The 24,225-nt window shown below is 48.7% G+C and overlaps 1 protein-coding gene across 1 annotated transcript; it reads left to right on the forward strand.

Moving 5' to 3' along the window:
• Positions 1 to 2,073: 2,073 nt before the first annotated feature.
• SFT2D1 (SFT2 domain containing 1) lies at positions 2,074 to 18,801 on the forward strand. The gene is made up of 8 exons (XM_014858382.3): positions 2,074 to 2,265; positions 10,736 to 10,822; positions 11,393 to 11,475; positions 12,633 to 12,714; positions 14,780 to 14,815; positions 16,486 to 16,544; positions 17,246 to 17,275; positions 18,267 to 18,801. The coding sequence occupies exons 1-8, from the start codon at positions 2,203 to 2,205 to the stop codon at positions 18,304 to 18,306; spliced, it is 480 nt and encodes a 159-aa protein (XP_014713868.1). The 5' UTR covers positions 2,074 to 2,202; the 3' UTR covers positions 18,307 to 18,801.
• The last annotated feature ends 5,424 nt before the right edge of the window (positions 18,802 to 24,225 follow it).

Below are 24,225 nucleotides of genomic sequence, written 5' to 3' on the forward strand. Positions count from 1 at the left end.
CACTTGAAATCAGCTGTTCCTTCCTCCTCCTTCCTCCCTCCCTTCACCTGGCCACGGGAAAGCAGGCGCGAGCGAGGCAAAGACAAGTTCAGAGGGAAGAGCCCTGGTCAGCAAGGCAGAGGTCTCCCCACTGGAGGATCCGGCCATGGGAGCTGGAGAGCGTGGTGCTTTCCACGGGCAGGCCCAGCCCAGCCCCCAGGTGCGATGCTCCATCCTGCATCAGGAACTCGGACCCCAAGGGACCCCACACACAAACCAGCACCCTTACACCAAGTGGCTAGGTTCCCAGAGGGTTTCTTAGGACAGCAACATCAGGAAGGGATGTGGGAACCTTTCCCCAATGGCAACATCTTAAGCATTTTGAAGGAAGAGAATACAGAACCTTTTAAATTTCCCATTCCCACCTCTAAGAATTCATAGAGTACTTGGTAGAAATTGTTGAATGTGTCAAACACTCTCAGGTGACAACTTGGGTAGGAAATGACACTTGAAATTGAGCCCCTGAGTGGTTACAAGTGCCTGAGAAAGAGCACAGATCCCGAGTTTGGGATAGATTTAACAAGATTTAAACACTGGTCGTTTACTATATCTCGTAAGCTTGTCTTAATCACTTCTCTGGACATGATAGTGAAGCTTGGTCAAAAAGTAACACAACAGCTTTTCCTCCTTCAGAACTGAGGCCCAGAATGCTTTGGGCGTGAACAAAGCCAGCTGCCTAGCATCAGTCTGTTGCCGTGGTTACCTGGGCTCACAGCTGAAGAGCCAGGGAGCGAGGCACTCTGCACAGAGGGGACAGGACTGGTTGTCAGAGTGTGGGTGGGAAAGAAGAAGTTAGGAATACCTGATTGCAAAGACGACTGAAATGAGGAGAGGAGACAAACCTTTAGAAACACACAGCCTTAGTTCTAAGTATGCTTCTTATTTTCCCAGAGAGACCTTAATGCTTTTCTCTCATGTTTCAGTGCTTGCTTCTGTTGCTGATGCCATCCACAGAAAAAGTGAGCTGTTCTGACAACTGCTGCCTAAAGGCAAGAGGAGGGAAGTGTTGGATTGGAACAGAAAGGCAGCGCCATCCGCGTGCTTCCACCCAGGGCTTCACTCTCCTCCCTAGTTGGAAGACGAACTGACTTAATAAACACCTCTCATGGGTAAAAAGGACTAAGGCAGTCTCCTGCTATTTCTCGTGGGATAATTTGAAGTATAGTCTCATTTAATCTTGAAAAGTAGGTGTTGTCATGTTCTGATGAGGAGCCCCGGCTGGGAGACGGCTAGTCCCCAGCGCCACACTGTTGTGGCAGGGCTGAAATCAGGGCACAGAACTGCCGGCCCGCAAAGCCTGCCCTTCCTTCCCTGACTCCTTCCAAGAGAAGATATTTTGAGAACTTCACTCCTGGTAAGTTGGTGTCCAGTTTAGACTGAACCCATGCCTGTCAGTCTTCCCAAATTGGCCTCCAGGATTCTTCTCCTACTGGTGTCAGGCCTGAACGTCCCGTCTGAGGCACTGCAGTACTGGACGCTGGCCTGCAGTACTGGGCCTTGGGTCTGCAGAATTGGACCTCAAGTCTGCAGGCCTGGACGCGCGTCTGGGCGCTGCACGCGGGTCTGCTGTTTTGGACGCGGGTCTGGGCAATGGTGGCGAGTCTGCGGTACTGCACGCGGGTCTGGGCACTGCATGCGGGTCTGCGGTACAGCAGGCGGGAATGCGCACTGCACGCGGGTCTGCGGGACTGCACGCGGGTCTGCGGTACTGGACGCGGATCTCGGCAGTGGACGCGGGTCTGCGGTACTGCACGCGGGTCTGGGCACCAGCGTCAAGAACCCTGGTGAAGATCTGTGTTCGTGGGTCCCTTCATCCAACAAGCAACGAGTGTGAGCCCGCTGTGTCCCCACTCCATGTGATGGGAGGCAGCGACCGGGGACATTCGGGCAGGGCGGACCCGCGGCTGCCCTGCCTGCTCGCGAGACCACCTCCACCCGACCAGCGGCCAGGTCAGTGCAGCAAGTACCTACTCTCACGCTCCACGGCCCGCGGGGGCCTAGTGCGCATGCGCGAGCGGCTACGGCGGCCGCGCGGGCGCGCCGGAAGCGGGCCAGTCCGCACTTCCGGTCGGCGCGAGTGGTTTCTGGTTTCGGCTTCCTGTGGCTGGGTGGGCTCGGCAGGCCGGCGAGCTTGTGGCGGCCGCTGCGCCCGGGAGCAGGGCCATGGAGAAGCTGCGGCGGGTCCTGAGCGGCCAGGACGACGAGGAGCAGGGCCTGACCTCGCAGGTAGCCAGCCCGCGTCCGTCCCCGAGCGCCATCCTCGGTCCCAGCGGCCCCAGACCTCCGACCGCCATCCTCGGTCTCGGTGCCCCCCGACCCCGGCCGTTATCCTCGGTCCCCGCGGACCCCGACCCCCGGCCGCCATCCTCGATCCCAGTGCCCCCCGACCCCGGCCATCATCCTCGGTCCCCGCGGACCCCGACCCCCGGCCGCCGTCCTCGATCCCAGTGCCCCCCGACCCCGGCCATCATCCTCGGTCCCGGTGCCCCCTGACCCTCGGCCGCCATGCTTGGTCCCAGTGCCCCCCGACCCCGGCCATCATCCTCGGTCCCGGTGCCCCCCGACCCCCGGCCCCCATCGTCGTTGTCGGTGACCCCCGAACGTCATCCTCGGTCCCCGCGGTCCCCGACCCCGGCCGTTATCCTTGGTCCCGGTGCCCCGGACCCCGGCCGTCATCCTCGGTCTCGGTGCACCCAGACCCTGGCCGTCATCCTCGGTTTCCGCGGCCCCCGACCCCCGGGCGCGGCGGGGGCAGGTGGAGCGGGGTGAACGGGTGCCGGGCGGGGGCCCCTCTGACCCCAGTTAATGCAGGAGGGCTCCACTCCCGGTCCTCGGAAAAGTCTGGGAGCATCCCCGGTTCTCATGGTGTCTGCAGAAGCTACCTTTGAGATACCCCCCTATTCCCCCAAATGGGCCTTCTGGCTCTCGGGACCCCGGTAGCTGCCTGTCTCTCTCTCCCCTGAATGATCCTCCACTCCTCTCACCCACCCGACTTGGTTTTCTGCGCCTGACATGTGCACGGGCCCAGTGCCGCTACGTGTGCAGGTCCTTCGTCCTGCGAGCCGCAGAAAGCCGAAATCTTAAAGTTTGGTTGCATCTCTTTGCTCCTGGGCGTAAATGAAGTGCTGTGTGCGTGTGTCTTTTGCAAGTAGCAAGACTGGAGAGAAAAAAAAGAACAGGTCGTCGAGAAGTGGAATAATACTGAATTAAAGGTTGTCTGTTAAGGCTTTGAGCCCTGGTAGGAGATTTTAAAAAATCAAAAACAGGAAAACCCCCTTGTCTCTGTGCTTTACCCACGAGACTTGATAAGGGTTACTTCCTCTAGTGAGAGGGTTAAAAATAGGAGTGGAGCGGGAACTGCTTTATAAGTATTTTTATTTGCATGCTGGCAAATTCTTGTGTGCCTGTCGGAGAAGTGGAACACTTAAAATCGAAGAGTGCTGATGTAGGGGTGTTTTATTTGTCCCCCTTCCTAACTTCCCTGCCTGTCATATTTTTGCAGCACCTCTCGTGGGCAGGATTCTGAGCTCTGTGTGAGGGTTCAAAGACTAAAAGAGAAGCATCCGCTTTCGCTCAATTCTATAACCAGTTTGGCGAAGCATCATGGTAATACAGGAACCCATAAATAGTAGCGAGAGGTGTGAAGAACGAGGTGGAAGGAGAAGTGTGACCCAGGAACACAGTGAGGAGGAGCAGCAGGTGGCCTAGCATGATGGCCAGATCTTGAAAGCAGGTGTTTCTGGGGCAGAGGAAGGCATGGGAAGCAGCAGTGAGGAGGGAGCATTCCCTTAGCCCACCTCCTGTCCCAGTGACAGGACATGTGGGCAGGAAGACACGCCCCACTTGAGAGGGTGCAGGGGAGACCAGATTGCAGACAGAGCAGGAGGTGGGGAGTGGTTGCAGAAGAGGGGGAGGATGTAGGGAGTTTGCTGGTGGTGTTCAGGGATGGGGGGAGTGCCCTGGGAGTGATGGAGGACTTGACGAGGTTGGCTCAGGACAGATTGAGGACTTAGGGGAGGCGGCGAGTGTTGCTGGGGGAGCATCCTGAGATCTGGGGCTGCTCCGTGCTCCTGCTCACGTGGTTGGGAGGCCAGGAGAGAGACAGAGTAGCCAGAGTTCTGGGCCCTCCTGTGGGAGATCTGGAAAGATATCAAGGGGGCAGAGACCTGAGCCAGGTCTTAGAGAGTCGCGTCAGAGCATGTGACTTCCTGTAGCACTTGGAATAAAATCCAAACTCCTTTCACGGCACCACAGACCTCTGCACAGCCCAACTTCTGCCCACCGCTCCACCTCACCCCTTACCACCCTCCCCGGGGTCCCCTGTGCTCACTCGGCTTCCTCTCCCCAGTCTAAGCCATTCGTTTTTATCTGCCTGGGGGACTTGGCCGTTGCATTTCCTTTTTCTCAGGTGCCCCTAACATGGCTCTTTTCAGGGTTGAATTTGTCATTTCCTTTTGCCTCCACTTAGCCACCTCTTCAGAGAGGCCCCCTTCCTGATATCCAGTATCTTCTCTGTTTCCTCATGGAACTTACCCTGGTCTGTAACCTGTTCCCCCCATTTGAATGTATTTCCGTAAGTGCTGGGGTCTTCTTCGTCTTGTTCTTTACTGTTTGTCTAGAACCTACCAGGTCCCTGGCATATGACATCTGTTCATAAGTCTTTGCTGAGCCAGTGAAGGAGTGACTAGTTTGGGTTTGGACAACTAGGGCATGGGTGTAAGGCACCTGTTGGTGCTGAGGCAGCAAGGCTGTAACGTGTGAGTGTGCCACAGAGGTCTCTTATTTGACCCGCCACCACCTTTATTTAACGGGCAGTTTGCAGGAGACAAGCCATTTTCCTGTGGATTGAGTGTACCTTGTGGATTTGAGTATTTACAGATGGAAACTGTCTGTCTTAAGGTCTCATTTTAAAGATCAATGGGATATGGTAACAAGAAAAATAGCTGTTGTTACACGGATTAAGCTCCCTCCCTCCCTTTCTCCCTTCAGAGATTGTAAGCGTAGTCTTGCCTTATCTGTTTCCCTCTGCTCACGTTGTGCAGGTGGACAAGGTGGATTAGGGAGAGGTACAGAGAAGGGCGAGGAGAAGGCTCAGCAGAACACGTTCCATTTCCCCGTGGAGGGAGAGAGACGCCGAGGAGACCGTTAGAAGGAGTAGCCTGCATGGCAGAAGGCAAAGCAGAAGAGAGCACTGTCGGAGGAGTCGATGGCAGAGAGTGTTTCTGGGCAGGGGGAGGGGGTGAAATGTCCAGTGCGGTCGAGACAGAAGGGAGACTGGAGTCTTAAGAGTGTCCCTTGGAATGAAGGAGGGGGAAGTTGCTTTCCTGTCTGGATGGTTCTCGTCGGATAGGGCAGGGGAGCTAGTGGCTGAGGAGAGTGGGCATGGCTGGGTCGGGAGCCCATCAGCTTTCAGGGTTCTCCCCTGGGCTTTACCTGTGCTGGCTCTTCCTAAGCCGGGGTCCGACAAGGGGGACAGGCGCTGGTTTCTAGAGTGCAGGTTGAGAAATGGGACGAGGAGGCAGTTTGGGGGGACGAGGAGGAGGTTTGGGGGGACAAGGAGTTTGGGGCTCTCTCTCTGACCTTTGCTTGGCTTAGTCCTTAGTTCAGTCAGGTCTCTGCTCGCGTCACCTCCCAGAAGGGCCTCCAGCAGGACTTCCCAATATGACTGACCCTCGCGCCTCCCTCGCCACTCTCCACCCTTTAACCTGCTTAGAGTCTCTTCACAGCTCTTGCCAGACCTGATGTTCTGCTTTACAGGCATCTGCTTATTTGAAGATAGCGATCTTACTGTGTTCACTGTTGTGTTACCCAGTGTCAGAGCTCAGCCCAGCTGGGAGAGAGCTAGCTGGGCTGTCACGTGTCTGGAGTAGCCAATTAAAGCAATGGGCCAAGAAGGAAAGGGCCAGTTCAGCCTTAAATCACTATCTGCAATGGGATAAGCAAGAAGCTAAAACTGGAGGAAGTGCCCACTCCCCTCGGTTCCATTTCCCCCCTAGAATGGACACTGGTCAGGGGCCAGGTGGATCAGCCAGGACGTGGGGAACGTCTCACTGCTGAGGGAGCCCCCAACAACAGTTTTATGGAGCCTGAGGTCAGGGGAGGAGGGCAAGTGGGGAGGCTAAGAGTGGACTGAGTCGGAGAGGCGAAAAGTGTCTTCAGGGTCTCCTCGTCCCCTGTGAGGAGGCCCTGTGGGAGAAGAGCTTGGTTAAAGAAACCCTGGGAGGCTGGCCTGGTGGCGTAGTGGTTAAGTTCACACACTTTGCTTCCGTGGCCCGGGGTTCACAGGTTTGGAGCCCAGGTGCGGACCTAGCACCACTCATCAAGCCACACTGTGGCCACATCCCACATAGAAAATAGAGGAAGATTGGCACAGATGTTAGCTCAGCAACAATCTTCCTCAAGCAAAAAGAGGAGGATTGGTAACAGATGTTAGGTCAGGGCCAAACTTCCTCAAAAAGAAAAGAAAAGAAAAAAAAGAACCGCTGGAATGGGGGCCTCAGGGCTGAGATGTGTGAGATGGCATGACCTGCTGGGGCTGAGTCCGTGACTGCAGCTCCTTTTAGAGACTGCAATGCAGGGTCTGTGCATGAAGCCTGCCGTGGGGAGGGCAGCCTCCCCCGGGACAGCTTTTAACTAGGAGCCAGACTCCTCACCCAGTACTTAGAACAGGCACCTAGGAGCCCTCAGTAGGTATTTGTTGAGTGAATTAGTGAATGAGCAGAGGCTGCAGGGTGGAATCAAGTCAGCTTTTTATTTGTTTAAGATGGAAGAGGCTTAAGCATGTTTAACGCGTTGATGGAAATGGTCTCAGGGAGAGAGCATGGTTCATGATTGGAGATGCGGTAAGTTTCCTGCGAAGGTCAGAGGGTGGGGATTGGAAGCACGGTAACCGGGTTGACCTTCGCTCCTCTGCGTTAATCTGAGGAAAGGAACAGAGGATGTTCTTGAGGTGGGCTTGGTGGTGGCGGCAGGCAGTAGAGGGGTTCCCACTAGCGGCTTCCATTTTCTGTGTGAAATAGGGGAAGTCATCTGCTGGCAGTGAAAGTGTCAGAGCCAGAACTGGAGGTTTGAAATAGTCAGTGGGTGGTAGGGCGAGAGAGAAGGTGACTTAGAAACAACAACACGTGTCAGGTTGCTGGACAGGCAGCATCTGGGCCCATTTGAAGTTGGTGCTGACCGGGTTACGATGCCCTCTCCTGCTGCGTGACTCAACTCTGCCCAGAGGAAGAGGAAGGCAGGCTTCAGTCGTGGTGGGATTTGCCAGATGGATGCAGTGGAAAGGGAATTTGAATGTCTGATTGACATGAGGTACGGTGTAATTTCCACGGAAAAGAAAGGAGAGGATCGCTGGGCTGGATAAAGGTCCCAGAGGCCACAGAGCAGTGGAGGCAGGAGCCGTTGGATCAGTGCTTCCGGGAGGGCTTTGGGGTGGGGCTGGAGAGCAGTAGCTCAAGGTTTGGAGATGGAGTAATTTCAGGTGGTAAGAATGCCCTGGGTCACTGAGTGGAGTGCAGGGGAAAGGCCGTTGAGAGTAGGGGACTAGGAACAGAAAGGCCAGGCTGTCCATGTGGATGTTGAAATCATCCAAAACTCTGGTTGGATCCGAGGTGGCACCTGTGATCAGGGGTCCTGAGTGGGAGAGAATGACGGGGAGAGCAGTAGGTGACGGAAATGAGGAGGGTGGGGGTGCTGTTTGTGTGAGCCTCCTAGTAAGGGGGAGGGCACCTGAGGAGGTAGGTGAGGACCCGACTCTAGAGGGTCTGTGGATGCCTATTTCTTGTGCTCACTGTCTGCTCATCTTGATCTTTTTATACACTGAAAGAGGTGTTTTAAGAATACTGCATTCAGTGCGTTCATTAGTTTAAAGCCACAGTGTTCTCCCTTTATTCCAATGGTGGTAGCCCCAGGCAAGGCTCAGGGCTCTGCAGCTGTCCCCTTTGTGATAAGGTCGATCTCCCGCTTCTCCATCGCCGAAGGAAAGAAGCGTCTGCTGTGCTGCGGGTTCATTCATTCATCTGTAATGTTGGGGCTGCGATGAAGATGTTCTCCTCCATTATACTTTCACCTAGTTTTTCCATTAATCAAGTTCGGGTTCCAGGCAGTGCTGTTTATGTGTTGCAGCAGGAAGAGGACACCAGAGAATGCAAGAGTCACACTCCTGCTCTCCAGAGATTTCTCTTTGCTTCCTCTTCCTTTGATTACAAATGAATAATTGGTAGCAGTGTCGATGTATATTGTGTATTTCTTTTCTGAGACTATGTTTAAGAAATTGACACAGCTGGTGGTGGTGGTGGGCTCGTTCCTGATCCTGGGTGCCCAGGAACGCAGCTCCTAAATGCTTGTGCTGAAGGGGGCCTGGAGCACTGGCGCCCTCCTGTCTCGACGTGAGCGTGCGGTGCCAGGTTCTCTTGCATGGTGAAGCGTTGTATAACTTTCCCATTCAGGACCTAGGAAATCTCTGATTTGTTTCTGTATCCTGGACAATTTGCAAGGCTTGAGACAAATCATTTGCTTGTGGATTGACTATTCCATATTTCCAAATGGAAATAATTCATCATATGCTTCATTTTAAAGATCATCTCATGTGAGATGGTAATAAGGGGAAAATACCTACTGTTACACAAATAAGCGTGCCGAATGAAAAAGAGACCAGCTGTTGAAAACCAGAAGTTGAACTTATGAACAGTGGGTGACTTAAACTTGTAAAAGAAAGCAAAAATGGATACTTTTCCTCTCATTAAGCCCTTCTCACCCTGGTGCGCTCACACCCACCGTTTAGAAGTCGCGCTTGCTTACGATGCCATGCCGCCTCTTTACGAACCACTAGATCTTCCTGTGTAATGTGCGATCTTCAGGGTTTATTCTGTTCTGTAGTTAAAATACACTCGATGTGTGTTCTTTCTGATCAGAAAGAATGAAATTTAGATGTTTTTATAGGCAAGTTCATTCTTTGTTTAAAATCCAGTGATCGTTTTTGCTATAAACAGGTAAGATTGCTGGAAACAAGAATGTCTGTGAATTAAAGCAAATTTAAAAAAAAATTTAAGATATGTTAAAAAGTGATATACGTTACATTGACAGAATCTTTACTCAGTTATTTTTATCTCCTTTTCATGCTACATAAGGATTCACAGATTAATCTGTGGAGGTAAGGAACGTAACCAAAGGTATTTTGAGCTTTTGCATATAAAACTTTCTGCTTTTGCTTCATTATTCTTGAAAATACTTTATAAGCATGTGGTCTTATTTTTAAGTATACATGGTATATAAGTTAGAAATTTTAATTTTGGTATATAAATTCTTAATGTATATTTCTAGTTTCTTGAAACAGCTGCTGTTGATACTTTTTCAGCCTTATTGAGAAAATAAATTTTAGTAGTATACTCAGTAATCTAAATGTCTACTTAATCATTACTGCATGCTTGATTATTGTACTCTATAAAGTATGCAGAGTAATTCATACTTTTCCCCCCACATAATTTGGTTAGATTTTGCATGGCATACAGGAATATTGTTGCTCGAGAATAAATTATCATTTCAAAAATGTGTTTTTAATAATGGCTGAGGAGATACCCAAGTTTGCATAAGTTGGTTTGAAATGAACTTTTTATAATGGAAGTTGTCAGATGTATCTAGTGGTGACAGTGCTGGTGGCTGCCCAGTTCCCTGTTGTTAGGGGGCTATGCCCATCACCCAGCGGCTCACAGCTGTACCCTTTGGCTCACCCTGGAGGTCCTGCAGTTACCCCCAGTCCACCTGCAGCTGGTGACCACCTGACGGCAGGTGGGTTCCAGAGGCCGGCTGCCTGCCACTCGGGTGCAGTTTACACTGCAGGCCCAGCTGAACTGCAGCTGAGGCCACATCCTTGCTCCATCCTTCCCCTGCTCTGTCCAGCTTCCCTCAGGGTTTCTCCTGAGAGCAGTTCCTGCACAAGGACCCCCGTCTCAGGCTCTGCACGTAGGGCCCCTCACCTCAGACGGACACGGGCAGAGTAGGGGTGGTGAGCCCTGTGTACCTGACCCGGCCTCAACCCTCGGCAGCGTTTTGCCTCCCTTCTTTCGTCCTGCCCCTGTTTCTTGATCATCGAGTATTTTATAATATATTTCATATAATATATCTCATACGTGCAGTTAGGTCATTTCATCCACCCAGCGTGCACTGCTGTCCCCAACAGGTGGGGCTTTGTAAGTCCACCAACACAGTGCTGTTTTCACACCTGGCACAGTGAACAGTGATCCTCAGGACCCTCTGATCCCGGCCCACGTTCACATTTCCCGTCACAGCCGTGAATCTTTAAGATTGGCACCTGAGCTAACAACTGTTGCCAATCTTCTTCTTTTTTCTGCTTTTTTCTCCCCAAATCCCTCCGGTACATAGTTATATATTTTAGTTGTGGGTCCTTCTAGTTGTGGCACATGGGACGCCGCCTCAACATGCCCTGATGAGCGGTGCCATGTCCACGCCCAGGATCCGAACCCTGGGCCTTCGAAGTGGAGCGGGCGGACTTAACCACTCGGCCATGGGGCCGGCCCCTACAGCCGTGAATCTTAATGTTGTTAAACAGTGCTCCAATACGCAAAGTAAAACCAAGGGTCGTTGTGGAGGCTAGAATGGGACCTCGCCTCGGCACAGTGTGAGGAATCGGGTTGCTGAGTGGCCGCTTCAGAGCCTGTTCTCATTTCCCTTCTCTCTGAAGGTCCTGGATGCCTCGACCCTTAGTTTCAACACCAGGTTGAAGTGGTTTGCCATATGCTTCGTGAGTGGCGTTTTCTTCTCGCTCCTCGTGAGTTAAGGCTTTATATTGCTTAATAATTTTCATTTCATGTCAGACTAATAATGCCGTCCAGTACCATCAGGCAGTCCACTTGATCTGGATTGCTGTGAGACGATTTTGATGGGACGCATTTAGTCACCTGAAATAAAGGGGTGGACACCAATACAGGGATGTAGAAATTAATATTTTGGGGGGTTTTATGGATTGTTAAAATACTTAACAAAAATCAAAGGTGTTAAGAGAGCTGCAGAATCAGTCATTTAGATGCGTTAATTACTTTTTTAACTGGCCATTTAAAAAGAATATTTAAGTAGCATGAGATTTACATGTATACAGAAGGTTGTGTTATGGCTTATTTATATATACTTATATGCAAATAAGCAGAAGATTAGAATTAGCAAATAACGTTAGAAATTAACTGATTTTTTAAACTCTATAACTAGAGACTATAAGCACATTTATACTTAAATTTTATTTTTTAATTTATTTCATTATTATTACTCTTATATTAGCATATTTGTATTTTAAGCCATTACAGTGGTAAAATTGTTTTTAAATAACTGTAATATCTTAACTCAGGGAACTGGATTGCTGTGGCTTCCTGGTGGCATAAAGCTTTTTGCAGTGTTTTATACCCTTGGAAATATTTCTGCATTAGCCAGGTATGTATAGAAGTTTGACTTCTAAAAATGTTGTGTTTGCTATCACTATCAAAATTTTCCTTTCTAATAAGCACTTTCCTAATAGGATATATTTCTGTAGCTCTATTCATACCATGAATTCAGCCACAAAGTTTATGTTCCTTCAATAAATATTTGTTGACTCCTGCTATGTGTCAGCTGCCATAATAGAGTGTCAGTGGCAGGAATAGCCAGCATTTGGGGGCACTTACTGTGTCCAGGGACTTTTTGAAGTGTTTGGTATGTTATGCCAGTTTATGAGGTGGGCACTGTCATCACCCCACCTTATAGCGGGGGGTGGTAGCACAGAGAAGGTGGTCGCTGCCTGGTGATGTGCCTAGCAAGGTGATGAGGCTGACTTCCCACCAGACAGTCCTCCGGAGTCGGCCTTAGAGCTGCTGTGCCCCAGTGCCTGCTCTTGTGCTCTTGTGATGGTCATGGTGCTGAGCAGAGACAGCAGACAGGTGATGCGTGCCACGGCCCAGCAGCACTTTGGATTGGGCGCTCCGGCATTCCTCTCCCAGGATCTTTGGTGCATCTTTGGGTGTGTTGACATCTGTTGGAGTAGTTGGGTGCACTTAGCTTTCAGAGGTGACCTGCTGTATCCTCAGGAATTTTCTGGCTCAGAGATATTGTCGAGTGAACGGGCATGAGCCAGCCCGAGCTCAGTCAGCTTTCCTGGGCTCGTCCTCATGATTCTCCTTCAGACCGCGGTCGGAAAGAAGGCTGGCGTAGCCGTTTCATGTTGCGCTGCTACTAGAGGCTTTGAACTGGCAGTGACTGTGGCTGGCGGTTTCTTCTTGTTCTGACGGGTGATAAGCGTGGAGATAGGAGGTGGGAGTGGCTGCGCTGGCACAGATTGAAGACAGACTTCCTGTTTAGGATCACTTTGGCTGTCCTGCTCACCTGTGGCCCTAGATAACGCCATGAATAATTTGTAAAAAGGCATTGCTGTGTCATAGAGAACTCAGATTAAAGTTTCCTTTAAATGTTAAGGATAAAGAAAACAGATTTAGTGGGAGAGATTTTTATTGATAAACTAACATAGGATTTCTGTTCTTTTCTTAAAAGCATTTATTTTTATATTGCCAGATAAATTAGTAGAGCCATTTCTTAGTTCTCTTATTTGTTTCAAATAGTACATGCTTTTTAATGGGACCTGTGAAGCAACTGAAGAAAATGTTTGAAACGACAAGATTGTTTGCAACAGTTATCATGCTTGTAAGTATACAATGAAAATTTACAAAGACCTTTTATTGAAGTATTTTTTGCATTTTTTTCCAGCGTTGCCTGCTCGAATGTGTGTACTGTTGTTCTGTTTCTCTTGTTGAATGTAATATTCATGTCCTTGAGGCTGTGTGTTCAGAGTTTGGATTGTACAGCATTACCTGAAGTGTTTGGCGGGGGGCATCCTGCCCTCTGTTGCGTGTGTCTGACACGGTAGCTCTGTGTATTTACAATGACGCTTAGAGCTGGATGCATTTCATATGCAAGCCCTGTAGAGCGTTTCTTATCTGCTGTGTGCGCCCTTTGGAGGGGGGAACTGGACGACAGGTCACTTCTGGGTCCGTTTGAGTCTGTTCAGAGGGAGTTGTCTGAATTGAAGTAGCTTGTCACCTGGCTTTTGTCCCTTCTCTGTTTGATTGCAGTCGTGCATCACTTAATGACAGGGTTATGTTCTAAGAAATGCATCATTAGGCCATTTTGTACTTGTGTGAACATCATAGAGTGCACTTAGACAAACCTAGGTGGTACAGCCTACTACGCACCTAGGCTGTATGGTACTAATCGTACGTGACCCCCGTCATCTGTGTGGTCTGTGGTTGACTGAGACGTCGCTGTGGGGCGCAGGACCATACTTGTCTTTCCAGCAGCATGGCCTCTGGAGCAGTGCCCTAAGTACACCCTTTCATCACCTGTGGGTTCTGTACCAGCCAGCAGGTCGTCACTGCACAGTGCAGTGTTCTCTTTATCTTTGAACAGGGAGGGCTCTGCTTGGGGTTAGAGGCATAGCTTTATTGTCATGCATTTTGGGTTCTTAGCTGATCATCGTTTGGGGTGTTATAGGCAGAGGAACCCAAGGCCCCCCTTCACCGAGCCTTGATCCCTAAGTCTTGCTCTGTGTCTCCTGCCTTAAAGCGTGTTGTTGAATTTAAGTATCAGCCTTAGCTAGTCTGTCCTTTTAACCACTAATTAACTTTTGAAACACAACTAATCCCAGTAGATTTACAAGTGAGGAAATGTTCCCACTGTAATGTCTGTGAGTCTTTCCCCACCTCTTTGCCAGAGGAAAAAACTTTACACTGTTGGACTATGAAAAGTTTGTATTCCACGGAGATTTTACATAGATTGCTTTTGTTTCGGAAGTCCTGGAACCTGTCTTAGTAATGTTCCCTACTTATGCAGACAATCGTGAAGTTGAGAGACTGTTCAAACATTTAGAAATAACAAAATATTTCCTGAAAGAGACCATTAGTTATTTATATGATATAACTTTGGCGATGACTTGAGTCTTAACGTTTCCGGCTGAGTGCTTCTCCATGGTCTGATTTGCTGCTGGTGGCAGAGTATGCCTAACAATGATGGCAAAGAAATGCTGCCACTTACTTAGCGACTTCTGAGTGCCCAGCGCCTTACAGGCAGATTCTGATTCGTTCCCTGTTCACAGCCCTGTAGAGCACGTAGCTAGACACTGTCCTCACTTTAAAGAGCAGATAACCGAGGTCAGGACCAGATGACTAACTTGACAAGGGACTCTCGGCTCCTGGGCGTCAGCGCTGGCATCTCACCGAGGTCTCTGTCTCCAAGCCTCCCGCATGTCCCCCTTGCCGTCACCTTCCTCTCATTTTCACTCCCCTGCCTCCTTGGGGGACACAGGGATGTAGGGTGACGATGTAATCTCTCTGTGTGAAAATCGTTACAGTGGATTTCTGTGTAAAGCCAAGTAAAGGAGAATTTGCTGTGTGTTAGCAGTTGTACTGGATACTGTGTTGGTGGTCTTCTGTTACTAAACACTGACATGAGCCTTCTTAAGAACAGCTGTCGTCACTCTAGATCGTTCTGCAGACGTTCTTTCTGTTGATTCAGTCAACAGATTATTTACCAGGTGCTTCCACTTTGCTAAGGAATATTGCAGTCATAGACTTTAAATAACACTCATGGAATACTGTCTCATTAATTTTGTTCTATCGTATGTTATCCATGCAAATGAATGCAGATAGTTTATGCATTCTTTTAAGCTTTTGAAAGGACTCACATGTACACTTTTCTCTTTCCTTTCCTGTAGTTGTGTTTCGTCTTTACCCTGTGTGCTGCTCTTTGGGTAAGTTAGACCAACCAATGCCTTCTTTCTACTGACTCTGTGGCCCCTCACCAGCTAAGTGTCCTCACACTGTCATCTCAAAAGAGCTCAAAGTCTTGCTTCTTAAAACCCACCAAAGATCGAACGTCCCTAAAATTGTGTATGGTCACATCGAGTTAGTGGCTAGGCTTGCCATAGATTCTGCCACCTGAGACAGACACAGGGGAGTTCGTGCTTATTTTGCTCAGGCTGGCTCCTCCATCAGTCCCGAGCCCTGAGAGGCCCTCGCTGAGGGTCTGTGTGTCTGTCTGCTGGCCTCACTGCCCGGGCTGTGCTGAGCTTCCGGGCAGGCCCGCTGATGAGGGAGTATACTGTGAGTAACCCAGTGTCGAAACTAATAGGGAGAAAGGGCCAGAAAACCAACCAAAACAAAGGAGACACAAGAACTTAATCGCTTGCCGCTTAGAGAGCACCACTTGCAGACAAGGTGAACGGCTCTTCGTTAGCCTTTACAGAAGTTAGTGTCACAGTTCACCTGACTCGTTGTCGCTCCTGACCGTACATTATATTTTATTGTTCCCTCTACTTCCGGAAGGGTTTGAGGTGCTTAATGAGCTATCAAGAAAACTGCACATTTTAAAGAAGAAAGGGTGGTGTATAATATGTCTTAGGAATGCTCTATCAGAAAATGCTCTGATTTTCTTTTTAATTTTGATGATGTAAGGACTGAACTTTAGTTATGTGAAAATTCAGTTACACCTCATTTTCCAATGATAACTTAAAAGAATATTCTTAAACAATTTTTGCATATCCCTATGGAACATTGACTTCTGGTTTTCGAATGGTCTAGCAGCCTGTTTATTTGTGAGCAGTAGATTAAAAGTAAATGAAGAAGTAAATAAAAGTAAAAAATAAAAATGGACAAGGAATTCTGAAAGTAGATAATTTTAAAACAACCATGGAAACTGTTCATTTTACATTATTCCAGAAGATCACAATAAAATACAGTTTTCCTTCAAAAAATAATTCAAGGAAAGGAGGAAGTGAAAATGAGTAAAATGTATAAATTCCACATAGGATATAGATCTGATAACTAAGTGGGGTTTTAAATGCTAATTTTAGAAAAGTTAACGTTGACTTTAAGAACCTAACTTTAAAGACTTTTAATATTTTCAGCCATGCATAATTATTTAGGTAATATTTATTTAATGCCATATATTTAGCAGTACAGTCATGCATTGCTTAACGATGGGGATGTGTTCTGAGAAACGCATCCTTAGGCGATTTCATCCTGTGAACATCATAGCATGCACTTACACAAACTTAGATGGCGTAGCCTCCTACACACCTAGGCTCTATGGTGCTAATCTTATGAGACCGCTGTTGCATATGTGGTCTGTCGTTGACTGAAACGTCGTTATGTGGCACATGACTGTATTTAAATTAATGGCCACAGAGACTTTTAGAAAGGAAGTGTACTTCATGGATGTTTAAATTTCAGAATCTTAAATTTACGTACAGTACTAAATTAAGTACTAAGTTTAAGTACTAAATCTTAAATTTGTCATACTAAAATTTATTAAAGATAAATGGAGCTAGCATCTGCATTTTTGAAGGGGAGGAATTGAACTTGGTTGTGAAAAATATTTTTAAAAATTCTTAACTGGTTTCTCTGTTTTTGCTGTTGTTAGTGGCATAAGAGGGCACTTGCCTTGTTATTCTGCATATTGCAGTTCTTGTCAATGACGTGGTAAGTCTTACACTGATTAGAAAATTACGGTTCCCCTCCCTGATTTTACTGTCTTAAATCTCTCCTTTTCGGTAAGACCCAATCTGGGATCTGTCTTTCTTTTGGTCCTGCTTCTGCCTTTCCGCTGATAGATGTCACATCAACAGATATTAAATGCAGTTCTCTACATGCTACAAATGAACTGTGTGATGATAGTTTACTTCCTTTCAGTAGTATGTGGAAAAATTTAAATTGAATCCCTTAGTTTTCTATAATATGTTGCTTTTTATTGTGTAATCTGTACTTAACGATTTATTTATCCCTAAAGGAGAATGCAGTTTATTCTTGTTTTTGTTTCTATTTAAAAAAAATAATTTAAAAGGGGTAACCTTTTTATTATAACAAGCTCAAACTTTAGCAGGCATCAGAATTACCTAGAGAGTTTGTTAGAACACAGGTTGCTGATTAACACCCCGAGTTTCTTGTTGGGAGGTATGGGGTGGGGCCCAGGGGTTGGCACTTCTAACAGGTCTCGGGGTGGTGGTGCTGCTGCTGGTCCACTTGGAGAATCATCCTGGGATCGTGACTTTTGGGGTCACACTTGGAGAATCACTGTGCTATATTCTGCTGCTTTGTTTTTTATGGTGTTAGAACATGGCCATTTGGCATAAAGAAGAGCATCATCTAGATTACATTTCAACATGCTTGAATTTTCCTTGCAGGTACAGTCTGTCATACATCCCGTATGCAAGGTGAGCTCCTTTGAATTCCATCTTATTGTTTCTGGTCCTCTAACTCTCTTTACACAAATACTTGAATTTTAGCAATTTGCATGTTAAAAGATTATTTAAAAGGCTCTGTTTTGTTGACTTTTACTTTCTTCCCAAGAGGAAATTATTTTTTAATGAGATGACTAGAAGCTTGCCATATAAAGTGAAACCATTTTGAACATGTAATGGATAGGTTGGAAATTTACTCCTACTTTACCATATGGACATTTGCAGTTAGGGAATTATGACAAGAGATTCCCGAATCTTCCATGACTGCAAATATTCGGGAAATAGGATGTGGAGACTAGCAAAACAAATTGTCCTTTTAAAAAAAGGAAGAAAGTGAACAAGATGAGGTCTTGTACATAAATGTTTGTTTTAAGCCAGTAGAAACATATTTATTCGGTATGTCAAGAGGTAACTGTCATTTTCTTACAGTTTTTCAGAGAAATGTACTAATTTAGTTGTGGAGAAAAAAAAGCTAATTGCAATCTTAAATCTGGCAGAATCAGAAAACTATTCTGTTGAGGCACAGCTGTGCTTCTTTGTGAAATTTGGAAACATACGTTGTATATGAAAACAGCAAAATTGTACGCCTTATATGAACGGTGAGGGAACCTGGCAGACATTCTGTTTTTACTCAGTTTCAAGTGGTTGATTCTTTTTGATGAACACCTGTCTTAGTTCTTTTTGGCATTTAAATTTATTTCTTCATATTAAGATTAGCACATGTGCTGGCAAGGATTGCCTAAAGCAAATCTCATTTCAGAAATTGACAGGTTATTTCCAAGTCTCGGTTCTTCATTTCCAGGGACGTCCAACTCAGGTTTAGTTCATCAGGACATGAGTGGGTGTTCCGCCGAGTTCTGATTTAAAGAGCTGATCATGCCTTGTCTCTTGGCAGGAATGTTTCTGAAAGGTTGCTCTCGAGGCAGATTATTACATTGTGTTTTCCTCCCTCTTTTTCCACCAGGGATGCGGTGATTAAATGCTGTTCTTCTCTCCTAAGTTGAAAATCAGAAACTCTTCGGAGGAAGCGTGGGAAAGTCGATGTTGTGGTTTTGGTCAAGTGTGCCTTTACTGATACAATAGTCACTCCCAAACAAGCGCCAGGACGGTTTCAGACCGTTTTGTGTTCTGGTAAAGACTCCCTGCTCTATTAAACTGTTGGATGCTCGTAACGTTGTAACCCGAAATTCATCGTGTGTCATTAATGTGCTTTTCCAAAGATAAGGAGATTTTAATCACTGCCGGTTGTAGATGATTTTTAGCCAGTTTCTTAATCTTTTCTAAACAGCATTTGAGATGTGAATATTTAAGGATAAACCTGTGCTGCAAGGTGTATTCAGCTTTTTTGTCTCTTAAAATGTCTACATTTTTTAAATATCTTTTTTTAAAAAACTTTAAATGTGAAAGTTTTTCTTTAAGCTAAAAACTTATTATATGTAATAAAAAATAATATATAAATCTTTACAATTTTGAAATAAACCCACACTTGGAAAAAATAACATTTTCTGGGTCCAATTTCTTATGTTTTAAGTGGGTGGTACATTGATTCAGTTCCATAAAATTTAGTTCAGACGTTATGCAATTTTTCTGTGGAAAAGTGAATAAGATATAGTCTGTGTGCTAAGGCTACTGAGTATAAATTTGTAAAAGATAATAGGACTGTGTAATGAAGAGAACGTTTGTAAGTGTGCTGTTGAGGGTGCAGGCCTGAAAGCAGAGCATGCTGGGACATCCAGGAGAGGGTGTAAGGTGGGACAATTGTCAGTGTGAGGAGAGCTTGACAAGCCAAGTCGGGGTAAGGGAGGCAACCAGACACTAGCAACAAAGGAAGAAGCTGCTTTCACCCCAGGGCTTCAGGAATGACGGGAGGGCGGCGTCTGGCAGGAGCTGGGCCCTCCAGGGAGAGCCTGCTTGGTGGGGCTAGAGCATGTGGGAGACGCTGGCAGGGTGTACCCCAACTCCCCCTCCTCCCCTCAGGTCTCCCACCAGCGCCCCAGCCCCAGTGGCTGATCCTAGTCAAGTCAGTGCCCACTGAGCTTCAGAAATGTGGTCTGTGGGGAAAAGGCAGGCGGGCGGGTGCCGGCACAGACCACAGTGCAGAGGAGGTGGCAGTGCTCACGTGCTGTTGTGAGCGTTGACGAAAGAAAGGGCTCACGAGAGAGGATGGCAGGATTACTTCCTAAGTGGTTACCCTCCTGAACACATCGTGGGGAGAGTGTTCTCGAGGGCGTGGCAGGAGAGGAGGTCTGGCTGGGACGGAGTAGATCAGGTACTCGGTATCGCTGGAATGCAGAGGGGGGATGGAGGGAGCTGAAGCTGGGAGGGAGGCAGGGCCAGGCCATGAAGGACCACGGGAGGCAGATTGGTACGGGAAGTGAGTGAGCTCTGGAAAGTCAGCAGGCACTGGGTGCCTTGGTGGTGATGGATGTAAACGCAACATCCTCACCCCAGAGGGGTCCCGGTTATGGGCGAGGCAGACACGTTCTCACTTGTCATCCAGAGATGTGACTGCAGTTACAGAGAGTCACAGGACATTGTGGGAGTGTACAGAGGGGCAGCTCCCCGTGCTGCGGGCAGAGGTGATGCATGGGAGCAGTGTGGAAGAGGAGGGAAGGCATGCAGGTGGCATGGGTGTGCAGAGCGCCACAGAGAACATGGGGGCGTGCAGAAGACGTGCCGAAGGGACTGGAGGTTGACCCTGAAAGTCGCGTGGAGCTCGAAGAAGGTGGTGGTTTTAGACAGTTAGTAGTTGACAACAGCAGTAAAGACAGTGAATGATCTTAGTTCTCAGAAGAGGTTAGAGGACAGCTGAGCATCCTCCAGGCACCTCTCCACAGCCCACCCCGGGCCGACCGTGCTTTACGGTGGGGAGGGCAGAGCGCACGGCCAGCGTGGTCGAGGCAGGGTTTAAAGAGCCCTGTCTGCGTCCAGAGGCCACTGAGCTCCACTGTGCCCTCTGCCTCCCGAGTCCTTTTGATCCGCCTTCCTGTTTGTCAGCTGCCCGGGAAACCTCGCCTGGAGAAGAGGGCGTTGGGAGTCTAGTGGGGCGTCTCTTCAGTTTCGGTGCTTTCAGGTAGACTTGGTTTTTCTGAGTTGAAATTGTGTTACTTGCTTACCCACTGTCCGGCATTGGCTGTAGTGTTCAGCCAGACAAAGTGAGGGGTCTGCTCGAGTCAGTATGAGAGAGGTGGGGTCAAGCTGAAAACGGTGAGTCCAGGCAACGCCAGAGGGAGAGCCTGAGCCAGAGTCAGCCCAGGGACAGGTCGCGATGGCCAGCAAAGAATGGATGCACCTTATCTTGAAGGGCTTCCTAGTCTTCTCGTCGGAGGCCACTGTTGGAGTTATAGTTGGGAGCGATGTGTGCCCAGAACTAACTGGAAGCACACTGCTGTACTGGTGCAGAGGATCCCAGGACGGAACATGGAGTATCTTTGGGTAAAGATGTCCATCGTGGAGTTGGGGCATGGCCTTGGGATGGAGGAGGATGCTGTTAAGTGCACTGAGATGGTGCGAGAGAGAGACCCCTCCCCCAGAGACAGGAAGCGTGTTGCCCTGCTGAGAGCTCTCAGGGTACGTGGTTGGCCCTCTGTCCCTGCCCAGAAGGCAGCAGTGGCAGATGTTGCCGGGAGACTGGGGGTGATGGAAGGCATTAAGGATTGGTGAGCATGTGTTCTGTGCCAGGCCAGGTGTTCACGTCCCTTATGAAATACCATGCTCACCAGAAGCCGCCTATGCCTACTCACAGCTGGGGAAGTTGTCTGGGAGGTGAACCACTGGCCCGAGGTGAGCAGGAGTCGGGGTTGGAATTGGGTCTAGCTGTGTGGCTGCTCGATCCCCCTACAAGGGAGGAGGGACATTATGATGGGCTTCAGCCTCTGGGTGTGAGCAGGACGACATGGTACATGTGTGTCCCCAGGAGGAAGGGACAGGTGAGAGGTCGGCCACAGCCTGTGCTAGGCCCTGCCCTGGGTGTGGAAGTCAGATCAGATTCTTGTAAATCACGTGAGAGAATTCCACGTGAGACTGTTTCCTGCACGCTTCCTCCAAATGGGGGTCCCTTGGGAGGGGTCCTGCTGTGGTTGGAGGCCCAAATCCTCAGCAGGATATCCTGATCTGTCCCCACTCTGCTTTTCCTCTGGGTTCCCACCTTCCTGTCTGCTGGCCATGCTGCAGCTGGCCGACAGCCCACAGCACACACGGAGACCAGGCCGGCCCACTCAGCCTCCCTGAGGGGAATTCGTGCCAAGGTTCACATCCCGAGCCCACAGATCGGCTTCGGGGGCTTCAGGACCCACCCGCCCATCCCCCCCATTGTAGCAAAATTTAGTGTTTCCTTAAAGGGATCCCCAAAACCTTGAAACATGCTGGCATAGACCGCCAAGGCCTTCTCTGGTGAAGGCCCGGGCAGCTGTCAGGAGAGGGGAGCGGGAGCTAGCTTAGGCGACCCTTGCTGGGACTGCGGGCAGCTCGCCCACCCCCTGGGGGTCAGAGTGTGCAGGACGCGGGTAGCACCCCCCACGGTCTAGCTGCGCGTTTAGGCAAGGCGCTGACCTCCGGAAGCTTCCGTTTCCTTATCTCACGAAGAAGCTAGGAATGGCATTCTCCTGGTATTTGCTTGATGGGACTGCTGGGAGGAGGTAATGAGGGAGAAAGGCCTGGCACGTGGTGTTCAGCGTGTAGACTGTTACAGACTAAAGGCCTTGGACGTCTGTGTGAAAAGCTGCTTTTGCACACACGTCTGTACGACTTTGGGCCCATAATGAACTTGGACCTGAGTGCTCCCAGGGTGAACCTCAGGGACACGGGAGGGCGGCGTCCACTGTCCCCACGGCCCTCTGGCAGGGACCTGTGGGAAGCCGTGCTGAGGGCTGCCCTTGCTGGTGACAACCATAAGGACAAGACTTTGGCACGGCTTCTCCAGTCCTGGGGGCATCACCGGCTGGTGCTGGTGTCAGGAACTGGAGCCGGAGGACCTGATGGGCCCTGTGTGTGACAGTGACCACAGGGAACCCATGGCGGGTCTTGGAAAGGGACCAGCACCAGAGGTGGGGGCAAAGACACAGAGAAAGTTCATGTTCGTAAACCTTTGTCTTTATCCCCAGACTGGTGTGACCTAAGGAAATGTGGACTTACCTCTGTTATTCTCTTTAAATATTACTGAAACCATCTCCCGAAGTATCAACTAGCCCTGAAAATGTCTGTGAGGTCATTTAAAATTAGACTTTGCTTTTGCGAAGCTGTTGTACAGCTGCTGTTGCATTTGCAGTGCTAGACTGAAAATACCCAATACTCTCAGTGGTCGTTGGGGGGACTGTCTGAAATCGGCGCCGTCACCATCACACTGTCCAAGGACACCTGTACCTGGCTGGTGTATTTAGGTACTGTCTTGTGCTGTCGAGTGAATTATTTAAGGAACAGTTTATAACTAGATGCTTTTGTGGGGGGGTGAGGGAGCAAGTGAAACTGCCAGCCTCTCGTGGGAAAGTGTTCTGTGTTGGTTTTTAACATATAATGGGATGAACCAAAGTGACGTTGACACAGAACTGCTCCGCCCCAGGAAAGCACACTCACCCGGGTTAGTGTGGACGGTGAGGCCCCAGGGCGCGCCCGGCCACTTTAACAGCAGCCACACAACCACAGGGCAGCTCTGGACCCACTTGGGTTTCTGTCGTCGGCATCACTTTCTCCCATTCTGCGGTGCTCAGAGCCATGTTACAACTTTTGCTGCCTAACTGCATTTCCCCAGGTTAGTTTCCTGCACACATCCCTTGGCCCAGTGTTTCCAGGCAAGCGTTCCTTAGCACATAAGTTCCATGCACATTGTTATAAGACTTACAGCTACTGCTTCTCCCAGCCGAATGGGAAGATTGTTGAGTACGTTGACTATATCTAAAACTCAGCTTTGCAAGAAAGAGGTGTAGTGTAAAGTTAAGGCATGTAATTTTTTTTTTTTCCTGAGGAAGATTAGTCCTGAGCTAACATCTGCTGCCAATCCTCCTCTTTTGCTGAGGAAGACTGGCCCTGAGCTAACATCTGTGCCCATCTTCCTCTACTTTATGTGTGGGATGCCTCCCACAGCATGGCGTACCAAGCGGTACCGTGTCTGCACCTGGGATCCGAACCGAGGGCCACCAAAGTGGAATGTGTGAACTTAACCACTGTGCCACTGGGCCGGCCCCAGGCATATCATTTTTAATAGTAGAGTTTGTGACTTTTCTTCCTGCATGAGCTCATGTTCCTATTTGCTTCACTTTTTTCCAGGATGTTACAAGAAAGAACCAAGTATTAAGCTTTGCTTTCAAAGTGGAAAGGACACACCCACTAGCCAAGATTTTGGTCAGCCATGTCGGAGCATAGGGCTCCCTGTACCACACGGCAGGCAATGTAGCAGTCCTCAAAGTGTGGCCCAGGGACATGCCCGGGCTCCTGGGGACTCTTTCAGGGTCTACTCTGGTAATAATCCCAAGACACTGTCTGTGCTTTTCACTCTGGCGCAACCGTGAGCGCACTGTGGAGTTAACAAGGCTGCAGACGTGTGATCGCACACGGACCGAGCACAGAGCCCACCTCTCATCTCATTTGTTTGTTTGTTCTAGAAAATATTATTTTATATTAAAAATATGTTAGCATAATGGGTTTTATCGTTAATTTGATGGGTTTATTGTTATTTTTAAATGTGTTAAACAACATATTTGAAAGTCTCAGTTTAAATTTCTATTAAGGTTACCATCAAAAGATAGAGGCCATGAAAACAGAAGCTGTTTGGGTCCTAGGAGTGTAAAGGGGTCTTGAGACGCAGTAGCATGGAGGCGAGAGTGTGCTTTTGCGTGTCCTGGCCTGGACAGCTGCCGCCCTGGCCACGTGCTAGTGGTGGGGCTAATTGGGCAAACTTTGGTTTCTCCATCTGTAACATGCAGGTATTG

The sequence above is a fragment of the Equus asinus genome, chromosome 1 (assembly GCF_041296235.1).
Source record: "Equus asinus isolate D_3611 breed Donkey chromosome 1, EquAss-T2T_v2, whole genome shotgun sequence".
Classification (NCBI taxonomy): Eukaryota; Metazoa; Chordata; class Mammalia; order Perissodactyla; family Equidae; genus Equus; species Equus asinus.

Bases quoted from the DNA above. Each gene is read 5' to 3' on its own strand.
- SFT2D1 (XM_014858382.3), top strand. From the start codon at position 2,203: ATGGAGAAGCTGCGGCGGGTCCTGAGCGGCCAGGACGACGAGGAGCAG. The intron at 14,816-16,485 runs GTAAGTTAGACC...TGCTGTTGTTAG, and splicing joins CCCTGTGTGCTGCTCTTTGG to TGGCATAAGAGGGCACTTGC. The intron at 17,276-18,266 runs GTGAGCTCCTTT...TTTTTCCACCAG, and splicing joins TCATACATCCCGTATGCAAG to GGATGCGGTGATTAAATGCT.